The sequence below is a fragment of the Aythya ferina genome (assembly GCF_964211825.1).
Source record: "Aythya ferina genome assembly, chromosome: 11".
Lineage (NCBI taxonomy): Eukaryota > Metazoa > Chordata > Aves > Anseriformes > Anatidae > Aythya > Aythya ferina.
Genome location: NC_140307.1, coordinates 10930147 through 10956168, shown reverse-complemented (window position 1 = coordinate 10956168; position 26022 = coordinate 10930147). Strand labels below are relative to the sequence as shown.

The 26022-nt window shown below is 49.7% G+C and overlaps 2 protein-coding genes across 4 annotated transcripts in view; one reads left to right on the top strand and one right to left on the bottom strand.

Annotated features, from left to right (window-relative positions):
* The window catches only part of LOC311442938 (mucosa-associated lymphoid tissue lymphoma translocation protein 1-like), a 28016-nt gene extending 15949 nt beyond the window's left edge, over positions 1-12067 (bottom strand). The window contains exons 1-9 of one of the 3 annotated variants that reach the window (XM_084532691.1): positions 11964-12067; positions 11295-11383; positions 11012-11115; positions 10460-10578; positions 9962-10115; positions 9127-9305; positions 7535-7631; positions 5225-5251; positions 4201-4404 (exon numbers count right to left, since the gene is read on the bottom strand). In XM_084532691.1, the coding sequence (XP_084388817.1) occupies positions 4201-4404; positions 5225-5251; positions 7535-7631; positions 9127-9305; positions 9962-10115; positions 10460-10578; positions 11012-11115; positions 11295-11383; positions 11964-11996 (1006 nt within the window). In that variant the 5' untranslated portion in view covers positions 11997-12067. Of the gene's footprint in view, positions 1-4200; positions 4405-5224; positions 5252-7534; positions 7632-9126; positions 9306-9961; positions 10116-10459; positions 10579-11011; positions 11116-11294; positions 11384-11509; positions 11659-11963 lie in introns of those variants that run through there. The other 2 variants (XM_084532692.1, XM_084532693.1) reach the window with 2 other exon arrangements.
* A 5868-nt stretch (positions 12068-17935) lies between these two features.
* Positions 17936-26022, top strand: part of ALPK3 (alpha kinase 3) — a gene marked incomplete at its 5' end in the record, with an annotated part of 33886 nt that continues 25799 nt past the window's right edge. The window contains 2 exon segments of the mRNA XM_084531936.1: positions 17936-17968; positions 17970-18181. Of these exon segments, the coding sequence (XP_084388062.1) occupies positions 17936-17968; positions 17970-18181 (245 nt within the window).

Here is a 26022-nt window from a genome sequence, read left to right as displayed (position 1 = left end):
AACATCCAATGCGAATTTTGGTTTTGAGTTTTACTCTTGAGCATATGAAACATAACAATGGTTTCTGCCTTTACAAGAGAACATGGGAACATCCAGCTTGGAAAGCCAGCACTGAGGAAGGTGACACAGCCAAAGCTGGTGCTTCTCCAGCCCCTGCACACGTGCTGAGGGATGGGCTCTCCTTCTGCCCTGGGACCCCCAGCTGGGCTGTAGCTTCCCAAAAAGAAGCTGCGCAGTGGCTGTGTGCCCCTCCCCAGCACTGATAAAACTGCTTGTGGGATGCTGTCGAAAGACAGCTTGGGGAACTGAAATCTGCTAAAAATAGCTCCACGAGGTGACGCAAACAGTTGCACTACCGCAATTGAGGGACAGTGAAGAATGAGGTCAGAAATGGGAACAAGCAGCTAAGAGGCAAAAGTAAGAGAAATTCATAAGCCAGATTCACTGCCAAAGCCCACGCTTCATTAGGTAACCTTTCCTCTATTTCCCTTCCCCTCTTCCTGCCCCTGTAGTTTGCAGGAAATTCACTTTGATCTCTGATGCTGGAAGGGGTGCAATGAGTGGGGCAGGAGCTGAAGGACTGAAAGCATGATCTCATCGTATGGAGGCCTAAAGTCAGCAGGGGTTTCCATTCTCAGGGTACGATGGAAAGTTACTCAAATAGATGTTTTCACAGATGCCCACAAGGTTTGGGTTCCTCTTCTTATGGATTGCCAGCCTGAGACAGAGGGCTCTGACTTGCAGAAGTTTTAAACTTTCACAATTCACAAATCAAAGCCACAAAAGCCTGCTCCAAAAAAAGAGTATAAAATGGGAAGCATTCTGGAAAAATCAGATGCAGGCATTTCAGGCTTGGACTCCAAAGTAGTCAAGCACTTCTGGCTTTTGTCTGTCTGCCTCCATTTCTGCACATAAAATGGAAGTGATGACATCCTTTACCTGACAGTGTCACCAACGCTTGGAAAGACCTGAAATATTACAGAAAAGCCCACAAGAGATCATTAAATCATTAAATCCCCTAACTTTGGGGGTCCTGTTTTGCACCCTGAATACACTGTTGAATGCTCCCTGTGCTATATAAACCACAAAGACTTGAGTTCAAACAGAAAGACAGGTTCTTTACATCAGCTGAACAACTTTGCTGCAAATCTTTCTTAGACTTAATCTCTCGTCCTGAACAGGAACGTCAACATTTTGCCTAGAGGGGGAAAAGGTGTTGTTTTTGTTTTGCTGTTTTTTGTTTTTGTTTTCCCTGAGTTACATTTCAGTGCTCTTCCCACATCTTGTGAGTCAAAACTGCTGAACAGAGACAAGCTTCCGAGTACCAAATTAAAAAGGGGAAGCTCCAGGCACTGCTTATAATACAGGAAATGTCAGCATGATGCTTAATTAACGCATGACAGCTTATTCCTAGTATTTCGCTTGTAACTTTCTGCTCTTATTGCATTTCCGACATTATTTTTTTGACTCAGGACTTTTTAGGACGCTTGAAATAACCACTAGGGAGATTCCTTGTTTATCCGAGGACTATATAATTAGACTATTCAGGGGATGTCTGGGGCCTTCAAAATCACCATTTCTAAGAGGAGGTCTGGAGAAAAAGCAGCCAGATGAGCCACCACCTCCATGCAGTGAATTAGAGAAGCCTTTGAATCACCTCAAACATCCAGACATATGATACCTCTGTGCCTAACAATGAAGCCTGGTTTTGTTCTGGGATGGAGAAATCTCAGATGAGGCTCAATAACAAAAAAGCACAAAGTCCAGCACTCAGGCAGGTAACACCAGGCCGTGCTTTGTCTGGGGCTGAGCGCTGACTGACCAGCAACCCTGGAGATAAGGACCTGGGGTCACAGCAGACACCCTGATAATGATGAGCCAGCACCTGGGAACAGAGCTATGTTAGGAGACAGAGCACCAGCAGGGCAAGGGAAGTTCTCAGCACTCTCCTTGGCCCTAAGAAGACCCCACTTAGGTCCTGTGTCCAGTTTTAGGGACTTCAGTTCAAGAAGAAGGTGGAGAAGCTAGAAAAAGGGCAGTGGGAGCTACTGAGATGCTGGGGTCCAGGGCCTGGGAAGAAAGCAAGGAGAGATGGGGTGGGATGGTGATGTGGAGGTGAAGGGAGGGTCTAACAAGAGCCTGCAACTGCTGTAGGAGCAATTAAAGAGACAGCAAAGCCCAGCTCTCCTCATCAGCACAGGCCATATAAAACAGGGCAACCTCAGCTCCAGAGGGTCAGAAACAACTTCCCAGGAGGAGGTCTGCCCTGAAATGGGCAGGTGGAGAGGTGAGGTCTCCAAAAAAGAAAACACCCACAGGTAGAGGCACTGAGATGTCTCTGTGCAGATGTCTCTGTGCATGTCCAACACACCCACGTGGATGTACAGGATCGGTTCCCACATGGGCACCCCTGGGATCTTAGAAGTTCTAACAGGCTACCTAGATTGTGACTGGAACTGCAGCCTCACCACCATCATCCACCATGTACGAGTTGCATGAAACCTGAATTTCTCAATCATTTCTAGGTGTTTATCCTGGAGCTAGTGCCTTGAAAGATGGCAGTTGTTGAAGGAGTTGTTGACTTCCTTGTAAATATGCATTAACAAGACAAGGTAATTTAAAGGATTTGTGCTTCACCTGTTTTTTTAATCTCATGCAAGAAAACAGATGAAAAACTACTGGCAGATGCATCACAGCGAGATGCAGCACAGTTCAGGTGGAGAAGCCCTGGGGCAATCAGCAGGCAGACTGACCCAACACCCCACCCTAAGCCTGGATGCCACCCATTTACTGCAAGAGTCTTCCACTCAAACACAGTGCTGGGACCAGCCTGTGCCAAGGTTCACTGCCTCAGAATAATAGCAGACCACTCAGCTTAGAAAGCTGTAAAGAAAACTACTATTTGAAGCAGGCTATGCCTAGCAAACACTTGAGGATTATCAAGGTTCAGTAATTCAGCTGTTAATGCTTTCCTTGCCAGTGCACAAAATCAATTTTGCCAGGAAGGATCAATGGCCACAAATGCAGAAAAGCACTAGAAGTTTAAATAAGGCATGACAGCATGAAAGGTTCGCCATTTCCAAATCTTTTTCTTCTCCATTGCTTACGAAAACAGGGGAATTGCCATGGAAAATAATGCCGTTTGGTCCTCGCTTGCTACAGATACCAGGTAGGAATGGCAGTGCCTTACACAGACATGGAAAAAGCACAGCACCTCCCCAGGGAGGACACTAGCCCAGGAGAGGCAAAGCCTGAGGTGCAAGGGGATTTCAGAGAGCAACCACAAAAGGAAGCTGCAGGTGAAGTCATAGGAATACACTGTCATCAGATGACACACGGCTGGAGCAGCAATAACTGCATGATGCCTTTCCCTGCCAGCTCAGCCTCCTTGAGTGACTCAGTGCCTCCCGGAACAAGGTAGCTTTGCAATGTTTCCATCTGTGGCCTCGTCCCTATCCATTGCACAACCTCCCAGCCTCACACCGAGTGCTGGAATTGGCCTGTGTTGACTTTTGCTGTCTCAATACCCTGGTTCGCCATGCAGCTGAAAGGGTGGTGACGATAAGCACTTTCTGAAGCAGGCTGTGCCTCATGCTGAGGTTTCAAAGGAAAAAAAAAAAAAAAAAAAAAAAACATCTGCCAGGTGTTTTGGGGGTATCCATCAGGCTGGAAGACCCTTAGAAACCTCACAGAAGCTACTTCTCACCACCAAAATCTGAACACCTGCTTTAAGACCCACAAGATCTGCTCTTTGGTTTTATGTTTAAGGAACATTTCCCGTTGAAGCCCAGCCCCAAAGCCATCTGCAGCTGGGAATACACGCTTCTGCAAAAAAGGCTGTCAGAGGCTCAAGCTGGACCATGAGGAATGAGAAACAAGCAAAATGTGGCCAGCTGTAGCCATCACAGATCAACAGGAGCTCCTGTCCTGGAAAAGGGCCAAGTGGGGCAATCAACAATCTCCTGAATTTTAAAACACTCTCTCCCAACCCCAACTGGAAGCACTAACTCCCCAAAACATCAGCAGAAAACCATGCTAATTGAGCCACAGGGTAGCCATGTGACAGTGAAAAACCTGTTCTGCTTGCCTGTAACCTAGACAAAACGTTTACCTGAAGAGAAAAGGTATTTTTTTTATTATTATTTTTTTGCTCCTCCCTTGTATCAACCACTGCTACGTGTACACAAACTGATGCCTTACCATAGACTCCTTTTCCCAGGAGCTGCAGGAACCGACTGACTGCTGTCACCATCTCAGCCTTGTTCAGGTCCAGAAGAGAGACAACTTGGAAGCCCAGCTGCTTCAGAAGAACGCTCAGCTCAAACACATCTGTGACGGGAGCCATCAGGTTTGGATGATGCTGGTAGCGGTTGTTGCCCACTAAAAGTGCTATCTTGCCTGTAGCTAACAGAAACACCAAGTGAAAAAGCTGTAAGCACACAGCAGGTGGCAAGGTCTCACTTCCTTCGGCTGGTGTGAGGGCAGGGGAAATCTTTCTCACTTTTAGGCAGGAAGGTTAGACCTTACCCTGTCACGAGCCTGGAGTGCCCTCCAAAAAGCCCTCAGCCTTCTGAATACTTTGGCAAAACGTGCAAGGCATCATTTTGAAAGAAAGACCAGAAAAGTTTCCAGGTGGAAAGCAAAACCGCAGGAGTGGAGGAGGATCTGCACTACTGAGGTTATTTGGCACCAGCCCTACTGTGACTGTTTCGCATGCTGGCGGTACCTGGGAGGGGGAAGCTCTGAGCCAGAGGTCCTTTCCCCCCACAGGACTGAAGGAGGGAAAGCCAAGGCTCTTGCTTTCATTTTAGCCCCCAGCTTCCCCTGTAGGAAAATCAGATTGGCTTTCAGCAGCTCTGGGAGCATGGAGCTTTGCTCTGGTCCAAGGAGGTATTTCAAAGAAGGGAAAAGGCGTTGTGTGACCCAGACTTCATAAAGTCATTTGGCAAGCGCAGAGGTTGAGATTGGGTTACTCATTAGGAATAATCTTACTCCACTGGCTGAGACTGATCAGGTCTTGGCAGGGAAAAAGACTCTCATCCTGTGCCTCACAGCTCTGATCCAGAAAGCTCAGAGCCAGCGGAGCCTGTGACGATGTGGCCATAAAGGCTTGAAATGGCCTCTGCAAGAAAAGCACCCCTATGCCCTGCCCTCCCATGCACCCTGGAGCTTGCCTTTTAATCAAGGGAATAATTGCTCAGGAAGAAATGATGACAGCACTCACCAAAAAACTTCTCTGAATGACAGGAACCTGGAAAAGAGAGAGGGGAACGATAAGCCAGTGCTCAGCACTCAGCATCCCAGTGCCAGCCCCCACAACAGGTCTGAAACCTGTTCCTGTGGCCCCTGGCAATGCAAAGCTGGATCATGCGGTGCATCTGCATCTCATCCACATCTGTAGAAGTAAAACAGGCTGCTCCTTGGGCAAGTTTTTCACTGTCTGCTTGGTAACCTTGAAGACACTTGTCTGCAGATTTCAGGAGCCTGCCTGAGCTGGCCTTTGGGAGGGACCTGAAACCCCATGTCAGCAGCAAACGGGAACGGCAAGTGGTTGGAGTTGAAAGGTAGGGCATGTCGGAAAGGAGGGTGCCTGTGTGTGAGCAGCCAGGAAGCAAAGCTGAGAGAAGGAGCAGGCAGGAGAGCCAGCGTGGAGGAGCTGCTGCCTATCAGGACATCTGTGCTGCTTGGACCAGCTCTGCCCGGACTGCTGTGCTTCCCAAAATGCCGGTGCTGCTCCCTCGCTGCAGTGAAAGGAAAGGAAACAGAATGACTCCAGGAAGAAACTCAGTCAACATAAGCCTCAGGACTGAAAGCTGCTCCCCGCAAGCGGGAAGGAAGCTGGCTGTTTGCTCTTGGTGGTGATAATATTCCCAGCACCTTCAACACCCTGGTTTGTCTCTTCCTGCCTTTCAGCAGTTCCAGCTCAGGAAGGCCACCCCAAAATGTGACTCACTTTCACATCAGCTCCCCTGTCTGAGCACTGCACTTTGTGGGTGCTGGTGTGCCTGTGGGGAGTCCATGCAGGAATCCCACCCCTCAGTGCTCCCAGCATGCAGTCTCTGAAAATCATCATTACCCTGACAGCTCCACATTTCCCTATTTAAAAAAAAAAAAAAAAAAAAATCCAGCACAGGAGAAAAGCCTGGAACTCTATAAGCTCTAAATGAAGAAAGGGCATATTTTTAATTGCATAAATCTTATGAGTCTGGAAGACCTTTAGCACCTGAACACACAGTGATGACAGTGCTGGTAATGCTCCAGGGATGCCTGGACATCCATCAGAGCAAGCCTATTTGTCCTTTTCTGCCCTCTGACAGAGCTACCTGTTGCGTTTTAAAGCTACTCAGCCATAGCATTTTGAACCCAACCCAGTCTGATGTCCCTTTCATGCTGACTGTTACTCCTGGGTGCTGTTTTTGCCAGATGCAAGAAGGCAGGGAGAATACACAAGGCTCTGATTATACAGGACCAGTTTGCTCCCTGGAGAGGTTTTAAAGACAGCCTGTAAGGCCAGATGAGAAGTTTATAGCATAGAAAAATCTCTAGATGGAGTAAAGAGCCCACAAAGCTATTTCTGATTCACTGCAAAGGCAGAAGGCCAAAGCAGCCATCACACTGGAGGTGGAGCATGCCCGAGGCTCCGGGGATCCATCTTCTCCCCAGGATCCATCAGGTCACACAGCACGTGCTGCATCAGCCCCGGGCTGCTAGCCCGATGGGGCTGAACCTTCCTGAAATAAACACCATCCTCTCCAGCTCCACGCGTCTGAGCACATCGCTTCGTCTTGGCAAGGCTGTGAATCAGTTTTAGTGAAGGGCCCCGTTGCAATTTGTTGCGGGATCTACTAAACCAGCACCTCGGCAAGGCAAGAAAAACTGCAGTGAGCACCAGAGAGTGCACCCTAATGTGGCTGTTTTCCTACCATCCACAGGACACAGCAGCATCCCAAGCCGCGGTACAGCCAGGCAGACAGAATGCTGTTTTTTTTCTTTTACAGTTGCTACTTCCCTCGCCAAATCTGAACCCCGTTATCAAGAGGTCCCATTTATCATGGGGAGGCCGATGCCTGCATTCCCAGCTCAGTAGGGTTTACGCAGCTCTGCTGAGATCATCCAGTATATCCAGAGTGTGAAATTGTGCTCTGCAGGCTGCTCCTGTGACAGCTGCCACAGGACTGCCAGGACACTCCAGGGTTTCTGCAGAGCCCCATACTGCCTCTCCACTCTGAAGTGTCTCATGTTCCGCTCCCCATGTAAGTGTTATTTAAAACCAGTGGTCTTTTTTTTGTGTTACTAAAAGTCTGTTCAAGCTGGAGAAAGGTGAGAGTGGCAGAGCCATGCACCCTACTTCTCCTAATCCCACACCCCTCAGCGCAGCTTCCCCTGCACAAAGTGAGCCCCGGGGTAACACCCTGGCACTGGCCTCCTTCTCCACTGGCATGGCATTTCCAGGCAAGAGCACTAAAATCCTGTAATTACTTCTCAAGGTAGGAGATGATTTGCAGCAAAGCAGATGTGGGTTGGCTCTGCTCACCTATGTGAATGTCCACTGCGTTGGTCCAGTGCTCTCCGTGGCTATTGGAGGCACAGCAGAGGTACGTGCCGGAGTCACTCACTTTGGCATGGGAGATCTAGACAGATCAAAAGTTAAATCACATTATTTATGGTGACAGTTTGCACCCTCTCAACAGTATCTGACAAATGCACCCTTGTTTCTGGAATAAAATATTTTTGTAGCTACATGTATTTCCTGCAACCTCATTTATCGCCTCAGAAAGATATCTAAGATATCTTTTCCATGACTTTTGTCTTCCTAAGAAGCTCAGTAAGGCCACACAGTAATGTTTGCTGCAAACCCCAACTTCTAGAGAGCAAGAATGCTCTGCCCAGATGCCCTCTTTTCTTTATCCAGCAGCCCTAAAACGCTGTGTCATGGCCATACTCTGCCCCATGAACCACACTAGCAGGACAGCACATGGCCAACATCAGAAGGTTGCCCATTTTTTCTCTTAGGTGGCATTTTCTAGATATCCATCACGCCCATTGCTCTATTCTAGCAAGTTTCTAATTCATATCCATCCCTCCTGAAGCAGGACAAGAATGCCAGCAGTTCTGGCTGGCAAGGACCTCTGCAGCTCTCCAGCCCAGCCTAGCCTCCTGCCCAGAGAGGAACTAAAGGCACAAGCGGGTCAAAGCAGCTGTGGCTCTGTCTAGACATGTCTTGAAAACCTCTGAGGACAGAGATCTTGTGGCCTCTCTGTGTACAGGCTGCACCACTGCACCCACCCCAGAATGAAGAATCTATTCCTAGTCCCCACGCTGAACTTCCCTGGGAAAAGTTCTGTTGGAGGCCACTGTCCCCTGTAACACCACCTAGGAAGAGCTTGGCTCTTGTTACCATGCTTTAAGTGATGCCCCAGGAGGAAATCCACCTTTCTCGCACAGAAGACAGCACTGACTAGACAGCACATTCAGCCAGTGACCAACCACAAAACCAGACCTTTTTCTGACTCCCTGACTCTTTCCTGTTGTAACTAACCACTTTTCCTTCTAGCTTTCCTGCAGGCAGACACTGTTCCTGCAGCTCCATCACTTTACACCTACAGCCCCCTGCATGTACATACAATAGCTGTTCTTGGGCCACTGCAAAAAAGCACAAGAGGCCTGCTGAGAGCCCTCAATGCCAGCACAAGGCATCAGTCTCTTATTTCTTACAGAAACATCCACAGCTTTGAAAGAAGCCCATAAAATGTATTCCCTCTTCAACCATAATCCTTCAGTCAGGACTATCAAAGCAACAGGCGTAATCTGTGGACTGCAGGGAAACACAGCTGAGCATGAGGTTGTTTCTCAAGGGCTGAAGAGAGGGGGAGGACAGGCAAGCAGAGACTGCTTTCTGACCCCATTCACCTGATCACACAGATCAAAGTATGCCTGAGCCTTTACACACAGGTAAGAGCCAGGCTTAAGGACTGTGACCTGTCCTATCAAGGATGACAACAGCACAGGATTTTCAGAAGTCTCTCCAAGGCTTCTGAAGCTCTCTCACACTCACTGTCCCGTCAGGATTCTCCCATCACCCAGCCCAGTAGCCAAGGTTTCTGAACCATCCTGAGGTAACATTACCCAGAGCTTTTTTTTCTTCTGGTGTTCCAGCACGTTCCCATTGCAGTACCACTGGTAGCTGGGGGCTGGGACCCCCATGGCAGCACACTGCAGCAGTAGTGGCTTCCCAACCTCCACCTTCTGCTCAGTGGGGTTGAGGATGATGACCGGTTCTCCTTGCCAGAGCTGAGGGAGCAGTCCTATGAAGCAGGAACACAAAATTGGTTCCCCATCCATGAGAAGAGAAAACAATGGTATTTTTGTACCCTGCAGTCTGTGTGCATTGCCAGAGAAGTGAACATTTTCCATCCGCACCAAGAGATGCCATCCCGTGGCACGGCTGTAGTTGCAGCATCACCGCTGCACCCTTCTGCAGGGAATCCTTGAGAGCAACACCCACAACAGAACATGACACACCAAAGCCCTGCCTCATGCTTCCCAGTCCTAAACATGCCCTGATTCCTGGTGATGCTCACCCTTTCCTGTCAAGGGTGCAGCCAACACCCAGAGGTATTTTTGCCAGATTGCCTCTTCTAGTTCCTCTGTCCAATGCAAAACAACGCACACCCAGTATAATGTCCCTCTGATAAACCCATGACGAGTAATCAACAGGAGGAGTAGGTAAATACAGCTGGGGTTATTGGGACCACGACAGGGACCTGAAACATCCATAGCATGGACACAGGAGTCTGGCTAAGACCTGCATGCTCACATCACTGGGGCGATCTTTCTGTATAGTGATTTTCAAGCTGGGAGGACACACTGTCCCAGGAAGCACAGAGTGATGACTGTAGTGATGGCTGGCAGTATCTGTGCAAAGCAGAAAACAGAGAAAAGCTACGAGACATGATAGTACCTCTGGCAACACACGGATGGACCTCCACCTTCACCCAGTCAGAGAAGACGGCGTTTCTGTAGCGGTCATTGACTCTGCAGGTGTAGAGTTGGGTCTGCTGTGCAGTGATGGGCAAGTCTTGCTTGGTAGCACCAGGAATCTGGAGGCAGACAGACTAAAGGGAAAACACAAGTGGTGGGCAGCGAGTTGCCACTCACTGCTGGCAGCAGAAGGGACCAGCAGGCTCCTGCTAAAAGCAGGCAAAGCAGGAATCCCTCGTTTTGTCACCTCCTCCCGCCACAGGGATACAAGGAGAAGGATGTTTTCTATGGCACTCCCCATGGCACCTGCTGAAGCCCTTAGCATGGTCACGTAACTGCATGCTGCTCCCCCTCCTCCTTTCTGTCTTAGCCTCCTGCCTCCCACCCAGTCTGCCCACAAAGGGCTATCTCCACCATGCTGCGGGGCAGGGAGCAAGCCTGGCACAAGGACTGGAGTAATCTCTGCTCACAGCATTACCTGGCGCTGACAAAACCACTGGTACTGTAGCGACGTACGAGCCTCAGCTCTGCACCGCAGCGTGAAGGAATACCCGACGGGGACGGAGACGGAGACCGGCTGCTCGGTGATCACAATGGCTACGGAGAAAGAGGAGTGAGTCTGAAACAGGAGCACGGCCACAACCCGGGAGGCACTGTGTGGGTCACTTTTTCTCCTTCCGAGGAGAAACCCTCCAGCACAACCCATGGCACTCAACCACTCACAACAGGAGCGAGGCCCCGAGTGCAGACAGGGCCTACTGAGGAAGGGAAGCTTTGAAAAACGAGGATGCTTGACCTCCCGCGGGTTGCCACGCTGTTTTAAAGGCAGCTTCTGCGAGCTTAAACGCAGGCAGCAGCACCCTGCGGTGCACGCTTTGTGCCGCAGCTGGGTGAGCAGCACCTTGGGTGCAGATCACCCAACCTATGACCCCAGCATCGCCGCTACCAACGTGCTGCTGGCTGCGAAACACACACCAACACCCCGAGCTGCAAGGGTGACCCGCGAGGCTCCGTGCCCAGCGCCGCTCACCTGGCTGCATCGCTCTACCGGCGCCTCGTCCCCCGCACCGCACCAGCCCCGGCCGCCCTCTGCAGCCGCCGGCCCGGCAGGCGGCTCCTGGCCCCGCCGAGCACCTGCGGAGGGGAGAAGCAGCGGCACGAGGTGGGCAGGCGGCCCCCGGACCCCCCCCCCGGTCCCCCGGCCCGGCCCCGGGCGGCGTGGCGGAGCCCCAGCCGCCCGCTCTCCCCGCTCCCCTCGACGGCGGCGGCTTCCCCGAGCCGAGCCGAGCCGAGCCGTGCCGCGGGGCTCTCACCTGCCGGCATGGTGACCTCCGAGGAGCCGCCGTCCTCGGGGGGCAGCGCCGGGCTCAGGCTCCCCGAGCCGGCCGGGCTCCCGCGGGCCCTGCGGAGAGGCGGAGGCGCTCACCGGGGGGTGCTCGCCCCGCCGCGGCCCCCGAGCTCCTCCGGGGGCCACCCGGGGGTCTCCCCGCTGCGGGCTGGGGACGCGGGGACGCGGCCCCGCACTCACCTGCCGCCGGCCCCGCCGCCCGGGGAAGGCCCTGCCGGCCCCCACAGCCGCACTTCCGCGCCGCCGGGCCCGCCCCGCAGCCCCGCTCCGAAAGCGAAACGGAGCCCGGCGGCTCCGCCCGGGGCCGGGGCTGCCCACGGGTGTCCTCATCCCGTGCCCGCGGGTGTCCTCGCCCCGTCCCCACGGGTGTCCTCGCCCCGTCCCCTCAGCTGTCCTCGCCCCATCCGTTCAGCTGTCCCCATCCCCAACCCCTCCGTTGTCCGCACCGCGTCCCCTCCGTTGTCCCCGTCCCCTCCCCGTTGTCCCCACGGGTGTCTTCACCCGTCCCTCTGCCGACTCTCGCTTCCATCTCCAGCCCCACTCTTGCTTCCATCCCCATCCCCACCGTCTCCCCCGGCACCATCCCCACGGCCACCCCCAGCCCCTCTCCCCTCATCCCCACGGCTGGCCCCACCTCTGTCCCCAAGGCCACCGCCCGGGGGCTCATGGTGGTACCCCAGCCGTGCTGTCCCCGCTCCTTCAGCTGGGAAAAGTGTGGCGAGACCCAGCCTGCACTGACGACAACCTCCTGGGCTGTTTCCGCCACGAAATTCCCCCGCCGCCTGGGCTGGCTATCACGAGGGCTCCAGGGGAAGTGTGGCTGGGCCAGCCCTCACAGAGGTTGCACAAGACCCTTCGGGACAGGGCAGAAAGCCGACAGATGGGGACAACTGGGAACAGCCTGGCCCCACAGCCCAGCCCCGCAGGGCCGGTGCTGTGAGCTCTGGAGTCTGGGCTGGGAACTGGCCCTACTCATGGTCTCCGAGTTATTTGCTTTTCTACTCAAAGCCCAAACTTAACCTTTCTGGTGAAGGAAAAGTGTGAAATTGCTCCCCTGGTTCCTGAAATCTCCCTCTTTGGCCATGGAAATGGGTCTGAGGGTTCATTAATAAAGCAGCCAATTGATTTAGGAGTTAATTTCAGAGAGGCCTTCTGAGACCAGAACACTTGTGCCTGTCGGATTTCTATCGCAAACAGTCCGTTATAGCAGGATGAGAGATCCTTGAGCCCTTCTAGAGCTACAGCTTAATGAAATGAATTACACTCGGATGCAGGCTGTACTTGGAGAAGCAGAATGTAAGAATTGTTATCGCTGTGCTGTGATTTTTATTTACACACTTAGGACAAAAGGCAGAATCTCCTCTGCCGCCAGTATCTTGGGTGAGGCTGCAAATGCATCCAGAACAATGAAATAAAAAGGATTCGCCATCGTTATATTTCGTTACAATTAATTTTGCTACATGGCCCTGTGGCACAACCAAGTCATGGTTAGTTGCTCTCCCTTGCAGCACAATGCGGCGGTGTTACAGAAGGTACATGAGGCGTGGTGAAGGTGATGTGAGGTCTGGAGTGGCCTCTGTAAGAAGAGACTCATTAAACCAAAACTCTTCACCTTTCAAAAGACTGGGCCAAATGGAAAGGAGCTGGAGCTGAACCTGAGCTCTGTGCAATTGTGAATGGAGAGAACACAGGGGGACATGGGGGTGGCTGTAATTCCCAACAAATTTGTTACTCTGTGATGTGACCACGCAGGGAATGTGACACAAAACCAATGGGGATGAAACAGGTCTGGGCTCAGGACCAGCATGGACAAATTCCCACCAGCAGACAAATTCCCCCTGCGTCTCTCCCTCAGCTCTTGCCACAAGCACCTTCACTAGCAGTATGGAAGGGTGCAGGTGGATGTCTGGATGGCAGGGGGAAGCTGTTACGGCTGAGAGAAAAGGGATGGAGAGAGGGCATGGAGGAGAGGAGCTTGGGCACAAGGGGGTCCACCACCATGTGCTTACCTGGGGAAGGGACAAAGCTGAGCCATGTCTCTCCAGGGAGGGGACTCTTCCTGCTGCTTTTCTCTTAAAAAGGATGGGGGTGCAGTTTGCAGAAAAAAGATAAAACCAACAGAATTGGTGGATGAAAGAAGGATGCTCTCCCTCCACACATATTTAGAAATATACCCTACATGTTTAAAATACAGATATTAATGTATTGCAAATGAAGGTTCTGTCTGAGCGTGTTCCGGTAGCTCTGTCACATCTCTCATGCAGAGTCAACATAAATACAGCACGGGCAGCTAATAACAGTGATCATTACATTAACCTGAACACTTTCCGTGAGCTAAAAATGACACTTCTGATTGATGCAGTGTCTTTTCAATCAGCTAGAGGTTGCTGCATTCCCCATAGATCACTTCTTTGGGTTTCAGGGCTAACATCCTCTATTATAAGCCTAGTCTGTTCTGCTTGTCCTTGGGTCATTAAAAGCCCTGCCATGGCACATTCTGCATGAATATTTGGTCAAGAATATGTTTTTTTCTGCATGCCAATGGTGTAGTTTGTTGACATTGTGCTGGAGAGCAGGAAGAAACCTGTTATTTTAGAAAGGGAGGAACCCATGTGTGTGTGTGCAGGATGGAAAAGGGAAGGATATACTGTGTGAGAGGAGTGAGAAAACATCTGTGACACATGCTGTGAGTCAGCGCTGGATTTGCAGGCAGAGGACGAAAGCTTTGCTAACAAGGCTTGAAGCCTTGTGGCTGACTGGCTTAGACTTCAAAAACTAAATGCTGCGAGAGCGAGTTTCCAAGTGGAGACAGGAGCAGAGGGCACTGTCACTCTGCAAACAGAATGACTGGAGAGCAAATGCTGCAAGAGAAAGCTCTGTCTCAGCAGGGTGACTGGCACAGGAACCATACAGAGCCTGAAAGGGCAGAGAAATACACATTCACCATGTGTCTAGGGGAAGGCTTAAACACTGCAGCAGGATCCATCCCACCACACTTAAGTTGCTAGGTGTTAAACCTGCTTCCGCCACCCAGGTTTCCGTTTGCTAGTGGGGTGAGGTGCAGAACCACAGTATAACTGGGGTGAGAAGGAGCACCTCCAGGTCTCTGATCCAGCCCCTCACTCCAAGCAGGACCTGTATCTGTTGGCCAGCATCTTGTCCCATCCACATTTAACAATCTCCAAGGATGGAGATCGCTTACCTCTTGGCCCCTGTTGCATTGTTTGATCCCCCTGATGGGGCAATTTATTTATTTATTTTTCCTTAACATCTAATCTGAATTTTCCTCCTTGCAGCTTGTTTTTGTTGCCTCTCAGTCTATCACTCTGGACCTCTGGGAAGTGGCTGGCTCTGTTTGGTCTGTGCCCACTCAAGAGGTACTGAACACAGCAAGAAGGTCTCCATTTAGACCTCTGATTAAGATGTAAGCCTAGTTCCCTCCAGCTCTCCTTGTATGGCATGCGCCTGAAATCCCTTAATTGCCTTGGTGGTCTTCACTGGACTCACTCCAGTATATCAATGTCTTTCCTGTATTGGAGAGTCTGAAACTGGACACAGTTTCATCCCCAACACAAAGACTCACCTGTTCTGCACACCCTTCTCAAGATGAGTGTCTATTCTATCAGGGCAACACCCTGAAAGATAGAGCTCAGTGTGATGGCACAGTAAAATGACATGTGTAATTCATATCATGGGACTTAAGTCCAGGATTCCTGAAGTTGTGGGACCTGAAAGTCCTCCTTTCAGAAAAAAAAAAAAATGGGGATAGGAGAATGACACATTGGGCGTCTCATCCTAGCATCCTGCCTGTCACATCGGGCAGCAGCTGAAGCACAGCACAGGGTGTGAGACTCGTGCACGCACACAGCAAATATTCTTCTTTCATAGCTTGAACACTTCTTTAAGCTTTTAAAAGCAAAGTTAGTATCTTTGTCCTGAGGAAATCTCAAGAAATTTGCCTTCCATAGACTTGTCCTTTTTTTTTTTTTTTACCCCCCACTAACATTCAGCAGCCACAGCAATGTGTGGAAGCAGCTTAATGCCAAGGTGCATAAGGAAGCACCTCTCTTTTACTGACTAACTCCTGCTAACTTCACTTGATGCCCGTGGTCTTATTTTGATAGACACTCTCTCCTTGGCTCTTGGGACCGTGCGTACCTCTGTCATATACACCTCAGTTGTTCCTTCCAGGCTGAGGAGCCCCAGTCTATGCAAGTGTTCTCCAAGCGGCAGTCAGTTCTGCTCTCTGATCATCCTTCCTGCCCTTCTGTGAGTTGTTGTGTTCTTTGGTTGGTTGGTTGGTTGATTGGTTTTGGTTTTGGTTTGGTTTGGATTTTGTTTGTTTGTTTGTTTGTTTTCCTCTTCTTTTCAGGTCTGCTATATTCTGTTTGAGATGGATTCTTCCTGAGTGGCAGATCCCACCACTGCCTATGGAAAATGCCTGTCATTGCTTCCTCTGTGAATCATGTAACATTTGTCATCACAGACTTTCATCTGTTATTTTATTGCCTGGTGAGATCTTCAGTCAGCCCTCTCAGACTTCCTTTCTCCCCATATTTCCTAGGAACAACTCCAAAAGTCTGATGGGGTCCATCTCCTTTGCATTTGCCAAGACCAAGTATCCTCTCTGGTGTCACACATCCAGCTATTCACATGTTTGATAGCACAGTTACCTGTTACAGAGATCTGCAAAAAGCAAACTCCAGTATCTACATCTGAAATGACACAAGGCTCCTTCCAAAACACTGCCCAAATGCAAGATAGTCCTGAGATCTGAGCTAAGAAATGTATTTCACCACGGCTTGAGTGGAGACCTGCAACTCTTCTATGAGAGAAAAATTCACCTGGAGGTCCTGGCTTTGGATCTGGTGTTGTCTGCAAGTGCTGCTCTACTGGACTGCATGTCTGGATTCCCTACATACTCCGTGCAACCTTCTCCCCCCACCTTGGCCTACAGGTGTCCCACCCTCCCCACTATGCAGGCTTGGGCATCTGCTGGGCTTGATAACTTCCTTGGTGGCCGTCAGTTTCTCCACATGCGTATCTGGCTCAAGTTGTAACCTCAGTTGTAATCTCCCTTTCCACTTGGCTCAAGGTTTGATATACCAGTGACAAAAGGCATCTGAGGACCAGACTGTGTTATATCAACCCGCTGTTGCTGCACATCGATGTTGTGGCTTCATGTCCAGGTGTCACCCAGCACCTTTGCTGTTTTTAGTGTCCTTTCTGGGGTTCCTGATCTGGGCCTCTTGACTTCTCCCTTCCGTGTGCCATGCACGCTGATACTGTGTTTCCATCATAAACCTCTGGAAAAGTAAACTGTCCATGGGACTCCAGAACAGGATAACAGAGCCATAACTTGTCTGCCTGAATAAACCAGCCAGGAGACCTGAGCCTGGTTCCTTTCCCCACAAGTGTGGGAAAACTCAGGGTAGTAAGAGAATAAAAGGGGCTGTTTGCACCTAAACCAGAGTGGTCAGTACGCTTATCTGGCCATGCCCTGTGCCTCATCAGTGCAGTCCAGCCTGGCTTCTAAATAAACTCCTTTTCCAACTATTCATCTGGCTGAGGGGCTCTCTATTCTGTGTGGATGGGCGCATACAGGGGACTGAGTGCCAACAGTAAGTCACACTCCGTGTAACAAGGATGTGCCCAGATGAACTGTAGGTACACGTATCAGAGACCTGCTTGTGTGTGTGCATGTCTCAGTGGGAGGCAATGGGAAAAAGAGGGTGCAGGTGCCAGCTCCTGGCACACTGAGTGCATGAGCTCAGGTCCTGGAGGGATCCAGGTGTATAGCTGGCACACTGTCATGCTGGTCCCTATCCGAGGTCACCTTCCAAACCCCAGTGTTTGCTGGGGATGAGGAGCTGGGGATGTCCTGCACAGCCATCACCTGCCTCGCTGCTTGCTGTCACACTCATTCTCTCCTGCCCGGGCAGGGATCAGCTCAAAGCCTGTTGTCTTTCCCAATCCGGACCACTCTGCCATGATCTCGTCTCTTTTGCAGCAATGCCTGCTGTTGTTTTCTCCTTGCAGGCTCCGGGCACACCGCCGTGGGCAGCCCGCACAGCAGAGCTGTGCCATCCATCAATCCCGCTCCGCAGGGATGCAGTGTCACCGGCAACGCGCCTGCGGCGCTCAGCACAGCCGCTTGACAGGCAAGATGAAGGTGGAACAAGAGGAAATCCAATTCTATTACAGGTTACGTTTTCATCTGGCGTTAAATCACTCTCACTAATCTTTCGCCGTGTGTGCCCACCTCTTACAGCCCTGTTTCATGCTGTCCTCTTCGAGGAGACCGAATAAATACCAGCACCTTGGGAACCTGGGGGGTAAAACAGCTGCCAGAGTGCAAAACACTCCCGGGACTGACCCCAGGCCAACAATCACAGCACCACACAAAGATTGTGCCTTTGAAACTCCAAGGCGTTTCACAGCCGATCCCGAGCTACCTTTGGGAACCCTCAACCCCTCAAACTGACCACCACGCTGCGAATTACGATTAAAAACCTGTCGTGGGGACCCGGGGCTGGCTGTGGGGGGGGAGAGGCCCCCAACGTCACGACTCCACGACTGACAGCGCCATGTGCGGGGCGCCTATAAATGCCGGCGGTGATTGACAGGGCCGGCAGCGGCGGCGGCGGCGGCCAAGGGCAGGGGCAGCCGCAGCCCGGCCGCCGCCATGGGCTCGCCGCGCCGGGCCCTCGGTAACTCGTACGCCGGTAACGGGAGGCTGTCACCGCCGCTCCGGCCGGGCAGTGTGGAGGGAGCGGAGGAGGCCGAGAACGCAGCCTGGGCTTCTCGGCCCAACCGGCGTAGTTACCTGCTGAGCATCCGGCCCCAGAACAGGTGAGGGCGGTGGGGGGCGGCGAGGAGGGGGTGCCGCAGGGGGCTCTGCTCGCCCCGTCGGGGGTCTTTAGTCGTGGGCTGGGGACGAGGAGGAGCGCAGTGGGCACCGCTGGGGTGTGCCCGCTGAGTGCTGGGCATGGCATCGCTGCCTGCGGACAGGCTTCCAAGGAGACGGTGGGGAACCAAAACGACTGATTTGGGAGCTGGGAGGTGAAATCCAGCTGTGTTAAAAGGTGGAGCACCAGTGCGGAAGGCCAGGCTCTTGTCCCGGGCAGCGGGCGGCCGTCCAGCCCGCAGCCAGGGGCACACCCGGGTGGCGAGCGGCTGGAGGCTGCCGGGCGCTGCTGAGGGTGAAGGCAGCGCAGAGCTGGGAGTGCCGTGTCCGCATGCCCCGGGGGGCCCTGCCAGGGTTACAGCAGGATAGCAGAGGCCAGCTGGATCGATGAGAACCCAGGCGCATCCCAAAAGCGATGTGGCGTGTGTTCGCTCCTCGCTTCCCTGCGGGTGTATTTCTGTGGCTGTTGCTGGGGCAGGGACGGTCAGCATCGTGCATCTTCTTATAACGGGGCCGAGTGGACTTTCATGCTGTGAAATGGTGACAGACATGAGCTTCTGTGTTTTTCTTCTTCTTTTTTTTTTTTTTTTTTTTTTTAATTTTTATTTTTTATTTAAACCTCAGAATATTTGAGGTTAAACTTGCCTGCAGGATACTGCCCTGCCCTTTCTGGCTTCATAGTAGTGAAACTGCTGGTGTTATCTACACCAGACTCCATGCAAGGGGCCCGCTGTGCGGGTGCCTTATCTTATTGCCAAAAAGGCATTTCTACTATGTAGATACGGGCTGAGCAGTGACGAGAACTACATTCCTGGGTTAGAAATGGCCTCAGGCAGGAGGTCTGTGGTAGGAATGAGGCTTTGTTCTCAGGGGAGAAGGTATGATAAACATGTTGCTAACTCGGACTGGCTGAGGTTAGTGAATGCAAGGCAACGTGCCAGTGAAGGCGAAGGTGTTGGTTACAGCATTAGTTGTTCGAAATAAAGCCTTTAAATTACTTTGAATTTGCTATGAGTACTCTTCAACCTGTAAGCTCTTGAATTGAGTGTGCATCTTTCTTATCGACGATTTATAAATAATCCATTTCCAGCATGTCAAGGGTTGATGCCTCAAATAATCTGAGATTTGTGAAAATAAATAGAGCACCGAAAGAGATGGAAATGTGCTGCCTGGCAGTCAGATGTTAAAGCTGGGGTAATGCCAAAGTTAAGTTGCCTTAATTCAGTTCCTTTGTGCTTGTATTGTAGTGTGCAATCTAATTGCAATCTGGCTGTGTACCCTAGCATCTTCAGTACCAAGAAATACACATGCAGTATTCAAAACCAACCTGTGACCTCAGACCATGCTTAATGCTGCAAAGGAAATGTGTAATTGAGTCCAGTACCTCCATTCTACAGATTAAAGGTAGAGTCTTTAATAAGATGTTGAGGCCTTTTGCCTAGAGCTTGATTCTCTATTCATCCCCCCCGCACCCTCCCAGTATGTTCAAATTGCACCTTTAATCTGTTTAGCCATAAGGGAGGGTTCAGCAGTCCTCAACTAATACTTCCAGTGTTCCCAGCTGGCTTCCCCAGATCCCAGAGATTTTGCTCGAGGCCATTGAGGAAGATGCAGAGTGATGTGGGCGAGCCTGGCATCTCCGGGATGTGTTGACTGTGCTGCTCAAGCACAGCAATACCGCTCCCTGACTGCAAAGCTCCTAGCCCTGAACACCTTGACATTGCCATGCGAGCACTGTGTATTGACAGCACCCCAGTTTCCATATGTAGGAGCCTTATGCTTTTGCAGAAAAAGTGACACTGCTGCAAAGATCAAATTGGCAATGGATTTGTTTTCCACAAATTGTCCAATTCCTTTTTCAACCCATTCAAGGACTGGGTCATCAAAGCCTATGGCAAGGTAATTTCATTTTGCCATTTAACTTCAGTGGCTGTCCCTTCTGTTATAAGGAGCAGTGAATAGATATTTGCTAAATAGCAAAACTGACCTTTCCCTGTATTTGTGACATCTTCCAGTTTCTCTAATGAACAGGGGAAGAGTAATATAGAAGTCTTGCTCCCTGCACAGCCTAGAGTATGTCTACAAGTGCAGAAGATTTGAGCCAGGCTGTGTGGAAACTTGCTGTGAAACTGCATCGCTGTCTATGATGCAGGGCAAGGGTTTGAATGAAGTGGGGCTTTTTGTCCTGTAATTAAATAACGTATCATAACAATTCTGGAAAGCGAGTGAGTAGGAATGATGTAGCGAGGAGGCTTTCAGAAAGCAATTATGAATTTAATTAAATCCGGGAACATCTGGAGAGCTTGCCTGGGAGAACTTGAAAAGCAAGATGAGTGACGTGCAGAACAGCAGATAACATTCAGCAGTTTTCTTTAATGCAGAATGTATTTGAATTTGGTGGGTTTGAAGCTGATGAGCATGGGACGAGTGGTGCAGATACAGAATTGCAGTGGGAGGCTGTTTTGGTGGTTGGAGAGCAGAAATGGATACAATGATCCAAAGAAAGTATGTGTTTTTTTTTTTCTCTATTGCTGCCTCTGTATGTATTTGTGGAGTGTTTAGCTGAAATACTTGCCTGCTCTCATCACCAGTTCCCAAAGGAAAAGACTAGAGAGAGTAGTGACATGATGAGGAAATCTTTGTGAAAATAAACTGAGGTTAGGGACAACTCATGAAAAAGTTTCACCAGCATACTTCTATTAATGAGCCATGTAGAGAATAGCCTAGATGGTCTCAGTTGGCTTCCCTAAGCCCATAGTAGGAAAGTGATGTGTAAATTGAAGAATTCCTATTTGGAAACTGGTATGTGCTTTTCCATTTTTTAACTTGGAGAAATCGATGGGGTGATGCTACAGAGTTCCAAAGAACAGAGGTGTTGAGAATTGCTATATTCATGGACTGTCCTGAGTTGGCAGAGACACACAAGGATCATTGAGTCTAACTCCTGGCTCCACACAGGACCACCCAAAAATCAGACCACGTGGCTGAGTGTTGTCCAAATGCTTTTTGAACTCCAGCACACTCAGTGCCTTGACCACTGCCCTGGGGAGCCTGTCCCAGTGCCTGACCACCCTCTCTGTGAAGAACCTCTTCCTGACACCCCAGCCTGACCCTGCCCCGTCCCAGCTCCATGCTGTTCCCTCGGGTCCTATCGCTGTCCCCAGAGAGCAGAGCTCAGCACAAGCTACTCCGCTTCCCTCGGGAGGAAGCTTCAGGCCACCACGAGGCCTCCCTTCAGCCTTCTCTAGGCTGAACAAACCAAGGGACTTCAGTTGCTCCTCGTACACCTTGCCCTCCAGACCTTTCACCATTTTTGTTGCGCTCTTTGGAGCACTCTCTAATTTTGCGGCACCTCAAGCTGCACACAGCTCTCAAGGTGAGGCTGCACCAGTGCAGAGCAGGAAAATCACTGCCCTTGACCGACCAGCAGTGCAGTGCCTCATGCACCCCATGATAAAGAATATCATCCCTTTATTAAAGAGAGTATCTAGGATATTTACCTTTTGTGCACTTGAGAACTGGTCTTTAAGAGGAGTCTTTCCCTTTGAACAGACAGTTCAGAGACCATCAATTACTGGCTCTCCTCTGTCTTTTAATTTATCTGATAACGGGCAATGAAGAGCAGCAGGTATGGTGACTTGCCTTGCCCTCGCAGCCACCAAGTGGTTTTGTTTTTGTCATGTTTTTAAACTCTTACGTCTTAAAGCAGTGGACTATAATTACTTTACAAAGTGAGAGGAAAAGCTGCCAGTCCTGTCCAGGATCTGCCTTAGCTGCATTCATGACTTCAGAAAGTCTCTATTAGTGTCCTTTTTGTAAGAACTAGCCGACTTTGGAAGACATCTAGTGCGGAGATACTTTTTTTTTTTTCATAAAAACTTATGACAAAGGTTTCATTTGAGTGCTAGGCTGACTCTTCTGTTGGATATGATCAGTACCTCTCATCTAGTGCGGATGTCTGCTACTAGGTCTTGTTAAAGCATTGCCTCCTTGCTTAAATATCTTTCTGCTGTCATAGCTTCGTCATACGCAGCTATTTATAGAGTATAGTGACATTCCCTCTGATCTTTTCTTGGACAGCTGTTTCTGGCTGTGGTGGCAGTTGAGTTTAAGAGGGTGCCTTGCCGTCATTTTTCTATGTACCCGGCTTTTCTGGCTAAGAATGGTTCCCTATCTTGTATCTCTTCCTTTGCATGTAATAACAAATTAAGGTGAAAAGAGCTGTTACTATAATAAAGTGAGCTGAAAACGCAGGGCTGCTTAGCTCCTGAAATGCATGGTTAGCTGTCTTAGTTCAGAGGAATTCCCTCTTCAGCAGCTGGGCATCTGTAACTTCTTGTGAGACCTCGCTTTTGGCAGTCATCTGTATAAATTCCTGATAGGAAACCAACTGTGGCTTCGGAGGGAATTTGGTGCATCTCTTGTCTAACAGAAGTGTCCCAGATTTTGAAGGACGCTCATCCAATACTTGCTCAAAAGACAAAAACGAAGGCATTAATGGGCTGATCTGCAGTCTGTAGGCTCCTGAGGGTAGAGGTGTCTTTTTCCTGTAGGTACGGCTGTATGTGCAGTCATGCCTGGTTTGATTGGGCTCCTTGACAACTGTATGCTATGAATAATAATCCCAAGCTGTGTTTTCTTCAGTCCTTTTTAAGGTGTCCTGTCCTCGTCTGGTAGAAAGTTAGGTAATGCTGGTGTGTAGACTGATAAGATGATAACCAAAAGTGAAAGATCACGACGTGGAGCTGAACAAACAGTGTCCTTCAAGAGCAGTGCTCGAATTTAAAATAGATCACAGGTATGAATTTTGCTCTTCTCCGGAAGCCTCATAAATGGAGACATTTCCCAGACCTGCAATCCCCTTTCATTGCGTAGAGGGGGGGTTGCAAGAGAGGCAGATTCCAGGAGAAGAAATTAAAATCTGCTCCATCCTCGCCCTGTCTCAGCTAGGGAAGGAAGGGCCTGGATGAATGAGGCTGTTATTTCACACTGTCTCTCACCTCTTATAGCATCAGCAGGTTTGAGAAGGGGAAGATGGAAGAGCTTTTTGTCCATTCTTGTTTCTTGATGTCTTTCTTCTAGCTGTAAAGTTAATTTGGATAATAAAGACAGTGATACTTCGGAGTTAAAATACACAAATCTAAAGCATCTCCTGAGTGTTACAGCAGTTGATACGGGAACATGTAACTCAATTTATTGTTTTCCACCTTCCCTGTTAATGAAATCTAGCTCTGAATTGTAACATTCCAGTCCATGTTCATTTGTCTTGGAGTAAATTACTTGCAGAAAAATACCATATTTCTCCAGCTCTAACATCGATTTATTCTGTGACCTTGACAAGTAAAGACTCAATACATCCATTTTCCAGTCTGTAAAATAACAACGTGTCTTGTACAACTCCACAGCACTCACAGCTAGTTTATCACAAGGTAGCTGATAATTACTGCCACAGTGTATGAAACACAAACACACTTTTTCCGTGTGTGCATGAAGTGCTTGATAAGAAGTGAGACACATGGCAGGAAAGAAGCCTTAAGCATAACCACATGTACATGAAAGCTTCGTTGTTGTCTTTCAAAAATCAGAAATGCTTGGCTACTGACAGCTGAGAAAACATTCAGAGTGGCTTGTGTTTGCCTCAAGTAGTATTAACCTTGGAGGCAGAGAAGTTCATGTGAAATCTTATCCTTAGGAGACTGCATGTGCAAAACATACCCAGTAATATCACGGGTCAGAGTAGCAGTGGGAGGGAGCATCTGCACGGGACTGTCAGAGCAGTCCCTGTGTCCTGGGGGTGTTCTGCCCCGTTCTCCGTGGGTTCTTACACAGAGTTTTCTGCAATGCTATTTCCTTCAGAACATAACTCGGAGGTCTTGGGCTTGCTGTCATTGAGGCATTTCTCTGTTCACGTGTTGCACTGGACAGCTAGTGCAGCTCAATCTTCGTGCTGTAGAAGAGCACTGAAATGTATTAGTGACTGTTGCAGGTCGAGTCCATGTCCACGTGAGGACGAAGCTACTGCAAGGCATATTTCAGTGTCTCTTGAACTCCTGTTGACATCCATGTGAGGACCTGAGCTGGAAGGAGAATGCTTTCTTCACTCCCAGATAAAGAAACAGAGAAATGAGGATTTTGTGCAGTGACTGCATGAGAGGGATTAGAAAAGATACTGGATTTAAAGTCTGTTTTTAAAGCAATTAACTTGTCCTCCCCTGTGAGGTGATGTACCAGACTAGGCCATCAATTTGAGCAAAACTTTTAGCGACTAGGAAGTGAGTGGTGTTGAGTTCTACCTCCTGCCCTTGCAGCAAGACTGAAATTTGGCAAGTGCATGAAAAATGGGGGAGACAGTCTTCATTTCTGAAGGAAATTACAAGCAGGTGAAGGGCTAAAACTTATGAGAGGGTGATAAATGTCCAAAGTTTGAAAGCATCTCATGAAAGGAAATTTAAGAAGAGCTGAGGCTGAGCAGCGGGGTGTAGTTCTCATGGGCTGGTGCAACAGCAGTTAATAACCAAACCTGCACTTTTGGGGCTAGTTTTTACCAAGCTGTCTCTTACCTCATAGCCTGCAGAGACTTTCCTGACTTTCCTCCCACAAGCATTGGGCATGCACAGAGCAGACCTCTCCAATCTAAGCATCCAGAGCCCCCTTTCTCCAGCGGAGAGAAACCAGTGCCTTTAGACCTTGATTCGTATCTCAGGATAAGCTAAGCTGCTGCCTTTATCCTACATCCCTCAAGCTTGCTCAGAGGAGATATATCCGCTGTAGATGCTGCATTTAATTAGCAGAATCCTGCACTGTGTACACTAACAAGTCTCTGGAGAGCTGAGGATACGGACAGCCCAATCCCAAGGCGTATCAAGCTAGGCGTGCTGGGGCATCTGTTGTGCCTTGCACAGGAGTCCCGCATTTCCAAGTTAATAGGTTTGGTTTAGACTCTTATGTAGTTATGCTGGTGCAGCTCTGTGTGGGTATGCTGTAAACTTAATTAAAATGAAGAGAAACGCCAGCTGCCTGCAGGCAGGGCTGTTGTAGCTGGAGCTTTTAGAATTTGATCTTACTCTCTCTGGGCTTAAATCTCTAGTCTGTGACAAAAAAAAAAAAAAAAAAAAAAAAAAAAAGTTTGCTTAGTTCCTTAGCATATTGGGGTTAAACTTTAGTTAATGCCTGTGCTCTTAATGGTGGTGTCTTTCTTTTTTTTTGATAGTATTAGGGCTCCTCAAGAGACCATCAGTCCAATATTTAGCATAATGTTTCAGGACATGCAGTGAATAAAGCCTGGGCTGTGTGCTGTACGCTGGGAATTAAAAGTGCTGACGGTGTTCACTGCTTGATCACGTACGTGAGCAGAAGGGGGTTGTGTCACAGGCACCCTTCATTCTGACTCTTGCCTCTTGAATGATTTGCTTTACGTTGGAGACAAGACACCTCCCTGTCTGTCTTGTGCAAGAAAGCATGACTGAAACACTGCTTCTGCTAATGATAGCACTCTCCAGCAGGCATTTTAGGATCTACCCTCCTGGCTCCTCAAGCAGTGCCTGTGTCCTTTATGTTTCTGGAGGTCAAAAGGAGATGGTTTCCCTTTTAGTGGGTATGCAAAACATTTTTGGGTTCCTTTACTGTTGGAAAGCAGCTCAGAGGAATTGGAGGTCTCTTAAAGCGTTGGGCTGGGCAGGAATGGTGAAGGCAAAGCGATGTGCTGGTCAGTAAGGCAGGTAATGCCAGGGCCTTGTAGTGCTGGAAAGGGCTTGGAGCTCAAAGGGATGCCCCAGGTGCTGGGACT